The 6,000-nt window shown below is 54.4% G+C and overlaps 1 protein-coding gene across 1 annotated transcript in view; it reads left to right on the forward strand.

Annotated features, from left to right (window-relative positions):
* The window catches only part of LRP8 (LDL receptor related protein 8), an 85,845-nt gene that overhangs the window by 46,052 nt on the left and 33,793 nt on the right, over window positions 1–6,000 (forward strand). Inside the window, exon 4 of the mRNA XM_004372043.2 lies at window positions 5,425–5,553. Coding sequence (XP_004372100.1) covers window positions 5,425–5,553 — 129 coding nt within the window. The remainder of the gene's footprint in view (window positions 1–5,424; window positions 5,554–6,000) is intronic.

Raw genomic sequence — 6,000 nt, forward strand, 5'->3', positions numbered from 1 at the left:
CCAGAACATTTGCCTAATGAAAGTAGCAATTCAGCTCTAATTATAGCTCACTTGATTGGGGATGGCTTCTCACCCTCCTTCCAGCGCCTGTTGGGAGGGGTGCAGGGTGGATGGTTCAACGTGAGTGAGTTACTCTTCTGGGTGCTGCTTGTTGAAAATGGGCTTTTATTCCTGCATCTTAGAATCTTCCCACCTGGAAGGGGAGGCAACCTTATTGATGAGCCACACTCACCCTTTCCTGTGGTTGTTGGGTGCTGTGGATTCGATTTGCAACTCATAGTGACCCTGATGTGGCAGGGTGGAACTGCCCCATAGTGTTCTTCTCTAGGCTGTAATCTTTATGGGAGCAGATCACCAGGTCTTTTCTCCCATGGAGCCACAGGGTGGGTTCAAACCACCAACTTTTCAATTGGCAGCTGAGTGCTTAACCACTGCGCCACCAGAGCTCCTTCCCTTTCCTATTAACCCATTGCCATCAAGTCAATTCCGACTCATAGCAACCCTATAGGACAGAGTAGAACTGCCCCGTAGGGTTTCCAAGGCTGTAAATCTCCACAGAAGCAAACCGCCACATCTATCTCCTGAGGACATGCTGGTGAGTTTGAACCACTGACCTTTCGGTTAGCAGCCAAGCAGTTAATCACTGAGCCACCAGGGCTCGTCATTGCCTATTAGAGATCAGGAAATGGAAGCTCAGAGAGGGAAGGGGATTTGCTGAGATTGCCCAGCAGGTTAGGACTGACCCAGTGTGAAAGAGCTCCCGGGTGTAACTGTCCCCTTCTGCGAGGTGGGATGTCCCAGTGCTGTGCTTTCTGGGGTAGGAGCACCACTGCGTGCCACTGGTGGTTCCCACCATCTGAGTCGCTGGTCCCCTTGGGAGCTGACGATCCGCATTTGGAGGCTGTCTGCCCTGAGACTTGCGTGAGCTGACACGGTAGACGTGCTCGCTCCGTGAGCAGCCGCCAAGCACTTTCATTCTTTTGCTCAACAGACATTTTCCTTTTTATTGATTTGTGAGCTTATGAATTGGAGAACGTGCCAGTGGATTTGGCTTTCTGGGGCGGGATTCTCCAGGAATGTATGAATGCCTAGAGGCACACACAGATGGAGTTTCAGGCCCCCCTTGCCGACTTTGGTGGATTCCAATTGCCTGAGAGATAGTGAGGTTCTTCACTGCTGCCTTTCAAAACCTGGGGACACTTGGATAGCAGGCCAAAGGCACCCCTCGGGAGAGTCTGTTACGAAAAGAGTCTGCTCTGTGGGGCGGGGCTTCGTCGTGGTCCCTATGTAGACTGATAACCAGCGTCCCCAGGGATGTGGCCAGGCCCCTCCACCAGCCATCTGCATTTCGGGAAATAAAACAAGGGCAACTGTTTTCCGGAGCTCTGAGTGAGTTCCAGGCTCTGAATGTAGGGATTTCCAAATGTTTCCTTGTTAAACCACCCACCAACCCTGGGAGACTATTTAACCCCCTTTTCAGACAAGGGAAGCCAAACTGCAGGCAGGTTAAGAGACTTGCCTGGGACTTCAATGGTGGTAAATGACATTTGGACCCAGGTGTGTCCGACTCCAAAACCCATGCTTCCTCCTGCATTATGCTGCCTGGGGGCCTTTGGCTTCAATATGCTGAAAGTGGACAACAGACCACCATCTGGTGGGCCCTGAAAAGGCCCAGTGAGCCCGCCCCTCAGCAGCCCCTCTCCAGGCCAGAGATGCCATCGAGGCCGACAGGTGGTTAAGAACAGCAGTGTGTGGCTAGAGAGACCTGGGATGAAGTGTAGGTCTCCCCACATGCCTTTGGATAAGTGACTTTCGTCTCTGGGCTTCAGTCCCTCCCCCACCCCCGTCTGTAAAGTGGAGGTAACGATGGCCCACCTCCTAGGGAAATACTGCACGGCAACACTTACCCAGGCCACCTCCCCAAGGAGTGCAGAGGAGAGGCCTGGCACTGGGGAAGCACTGCATCAAGACAGATAGTGAGGTTCCAGGGAGACAGGTGGTCGGGACACCAGACATATGGTAGCCTTGTGACCCTAGGTAGGTCCTTCTCTCTGGGCCTCAGTCTCCTCGTCACTGCAGTGGATACTCACTGACGTGACCGCCAAGGCCCTCGTGGCCTGGTGGTCCAAGATGGTGCCTTTGGCTCTTTGCGGGTGGGAGGGGCGGGAAGGATGGGCTGATGTCGGGCATTGCTGAATCCTCAAGAGCCTGTAATTAGAGCTGTCTATTTAGGGACACAGCAAATGTCTTATTAATTATAAAGAAAGGAAGCAGACGGATTGTTTAATCATTGTCCTTGCTGAAAGGTTATGCAATTAACTGTATAAATATTCATTAAAAGTTCAAGCGCCTGCCTGCTATGCTGGAGTCTGCAGAAACCAGGCCCCGGAGGTGGTGTCAATGGCCCAGGGCCACTTCAGTCACCTGGGCTTTGGGGCGGAAAGTCTGGGGCTGGATCTGGGTTCCTCCTCTCCCCACAGGAGCATGTGGGGCTTGGCAGAAAAGGTAGAGGAACCTGGACTCTGCCTCTTACCTGCTGGCCAGTACCTTGGTCTCTCTGAGCCTTAGTTTCTTCATCTGTAAAATGGAGTGCTTACCTGCAGGACCACCGCCCTGCTCCACTCCAGGTGCCTTGACAGGATAGTCTTTGTGAATGGCACCCCCGGAATTCATGCTTACAGCCTGCAGGGCTGCTTCCCTGGTAGGGGGTGGTGAGGGCGAATGGCTCAGCATGGAGCAGCTGATACACTGTGGCGGCTCAATAAATACGGCTCCCTTCCAACTCCTCTGTGGGGTTGTTTCCTGAGGCCTGGCTCAGGGGTCAGTGGGTGCCTTGTCCATCCATCCCAGCACTCTCTTGGGGGCTTACAAGCATATGGGATGCCTGTATCATTTTTATGGGAGTGAATTTAAGAGACGAAATGTCCTTTAAAGAGAAAAAGTGTCCTGGATCTTGTAGACTTATAGATTGTTCACCCAGGCATTTGTAAACAGCAGTGCATGGGAATCACTTGGGCTGCGGGGCTGGGGGGTGGGGGGGAGTGGTTGCTAAAATGCAGATTCCTATGCTCTGCCCTCGAAGTCTGGATTCCATCAGTAAGGGCTGGGGCCCAGGAACCTGCACTTCCCAGCGGCCCCTTGCCCCCACCCCTTGGTCAGAGAGCACTCTGGGAAATGCTGGTCTAGTTCCATTCCCTGGTGTTCTGGTGGGCCCTGAGGGAAGTGCTGACCTGAGGTCCTGTGTGTTGGTGGTGGAGGTGCTCTGGAAGGACTTGTCCTCCGACTCCCAGTGGCTTTTTAAAAGGTCGCTGAGTGCCAGCACTTCCCAGGGCTCTGCCCAACAGTTGTTTGTCATGAGAAACATCTGTAAAATGAACCCTGTGAATCCCGTACTCCCAGTGGATTGCGTTATGCTTCGTGACATGTGTTCCTAGGGTAACTTTGAGGTCCACACTCAGGGAGTCCAAGGTGCTTCTCTTCCGGTCATGGCAGTGTCCAGGGGCCTTGGCTCAGACCCCTGCCCCCCTCCCAACTTGTCTATGCCCCGTTCTCCAGCCCTTGTGGCCATTCAGCCCAGCTATGGAAGGAAGAGGAGGGGAAACAGGTCTGAGATCAGGGAGCAAAACTGGGAGTGAGGCAGGAGTGGCCCCCTGCTCTGGGGTGAAATGGACTGTGCGCAGGCTCTGGCATCAGGCAGAGCTGACTTTGAATCCCTACCGGGGATTAGAATCCAGTGCTTACCACTGGATCCAGTACACAAAACCAAAAAACCAAACCCGTTGCCGTCGACTTGGTTCCAACTCATAGCGACCCTATAGGACAGAATAGAACCGCCCCATAGGGTTTCCAAGGAGTGGCTGGTAGATTAGAACTGCCAACCTTTTGGTTAGCAGCCGAGCTCTTAACCGCTGCAACACCAGGGCTCCAGTCTGGTACACAGCAGTGCTCAAAAAATACTGAACAAGTAAACAAGCCTCAGAGCCCTCCTCTGATGGCGTGTGGTTAACAATAACAGGCAACATTCATTGAGCACTGGGCTGGGTGGTGTTCTAAGTGCTTTACGTGCATTGATTTAGTCGTCAATAACGATCCTGTGAGGCAGGTGATTGTATTGTCCCCATCTTGTTGGCAAAAGGCCTGAGGAGCAGAGGTGAGTCATTGGCCAAGTTTGCACAGGCAGTGAGTGTTGGAGCTAGGATTCGAACTCAGGCAGCCATGCCCTCAGCCTCCTTGCTGGGGCCACAACTGGGAAAGGTTAAATGGGAGCATCTAGCACCCTGCCTGGCACTTCTGAGAGACCACTGAAACCGGCCTCCTGCGTGCCCTGGAAGGCAGTGAGGAGCCAGCCATGGAGGTCTGGGATGTGCCTGCCTCATGCAGGTCCAGGAGCTCAGGATGAGCCGCCACCCCCAGCCTTGAACTGGGTTCTCATTCTTTCTTCCAAATTGAGAATCAACCCTGGGGCTCCAGCCCCCTGATTGAGTCAGCTTCTGATTGCGCTGCAGTAATTATAGCTGTGCAGTCCCGCTGGGCCCTGCCAAGCGACGGCTGCTCTCGGCAGCATCACTGAGGGGGGGTGCCTGGTGGGGTTGGAGCTAAGGAGACCATGGGGGCCTTGGTGAGCCCTCCAATCTACAGGTTTAGTTCATGGAGTCATTGATCTGGGAAATGGCAGAGAAGCATGCAGGGCTTGGCAACTCCATGTTGCTAGAGCTCAAAGTGGGGAGGGGGAGACCAGGAGGGGTGGGATGTGGGGCTGGATGTGGCAGGCAACGTCAGCCTGATGGGGAGGGACTTGAGTGCCAGGCACCAGGTGGCCATGAAAGTGTGTTAGGCACGGCATTGATGGGGTCCGATTTAGGATCTGGAGAGTCCTGAGGGCAGACAGAGGAGTCCTGGTGGTGCAGTGGTTAAAGCACTCAGCTGCTAACCCAAAGGTCGGCAGTTTGCATCTACTAGCCACTCTGTGGGAGAAAGATGTAGCAGTCTGCTTCTGTAAAGATTACAGCCTTGGAAACCCTATGGGGCAGTTCCGCTCTATCCTATTATGGTCACTGTGAGTTGTTTTGGTTTAGGGGCAGACGGAGCCCTGGTGGCACAACAGTTAAGCGCTCGGCTGCTATAGGCAATTTGAACCTACCCAGCAGCTCTGCAGGAGAAAGACCTGGCGACTGCAGCCTAGAAAACTCTATGGGGAAGTTCTGCTCTGTCACGTGGGGTCACTATGAGTTGAAATTGACTGGACAACACCTAACAACAACAACGACAGGGGCTCCTTCTCAAATGAAGAAACTGAGACCTGGAAGGGCCCTGATGGACACCCAGGGCCTTGGGCCAGGTGGTTAGAGCCAGGCAGTAGGACGGGTTGATGCCATGCCCTGTGCCCCTCTTGGCTAAGTCATGCGCACGTGTCTGTCTCTGCAGCCAAACAGGTGTGCCCGGCGGAGAAGCTAAGCTGTGGACCCACCAGCCACAGGTGCGTGCCCGCCTCGTGGCGCTGTGACGGGGAGAAGGACTGCGAGAGTGGAGCAGATGAGGCCGGCTGTGCTACGTGTGAGTCCAGGCTCAGGGGCCCAGGCTCCACCACGCATGGCAGGCAGCCCCCGGGAGCGGCAGCCACTTCAGGGGGGCGAGCAGTTCTCCGTGGGGCATGGGAGGTGGAGAGGAAGGATGATGATCAGGACACTAGTAATCGCCAGACACTTTGGAGACATTTTCCTCTTTCATCCTCACAACCACCCCAGGAATAGCCATTATCATCCCCATTTTATGGGTGAGGAAACTGAGGCTCAGACAAGGGAGGAAAAGTGCCCAAGGCTGAGGGGTGGAACTGAGATTCAAATTCAGGTCTGGAGAGCATAGCCCATGAGCATTTTACCATGTCTGACATCTGCCCATCCATTCCATGAGTTTCTACCAACCTCCTAGCAAGACCAGGGAGGGCCTGGAGCCAGAACTGGTGGCGGCCTGAGCCAGGGCCCTGGCAGTGTCGCCAGGGGG

Source organism: Trichechus manatus, unplaced genomic scaffold, assembly GCF_000243295.1.
Source record: "Trichechus manatus latirostris isolate Lorelei unplaced genomic scaffold, TriManLat1.0 scaffold00015, whole genome shotgun sequence".
NCBI lineage: Eukaryota > Metazoa > Chordata > Mammalia > Sirenia > Trichechidae > Trichechus > Trichechus manatus.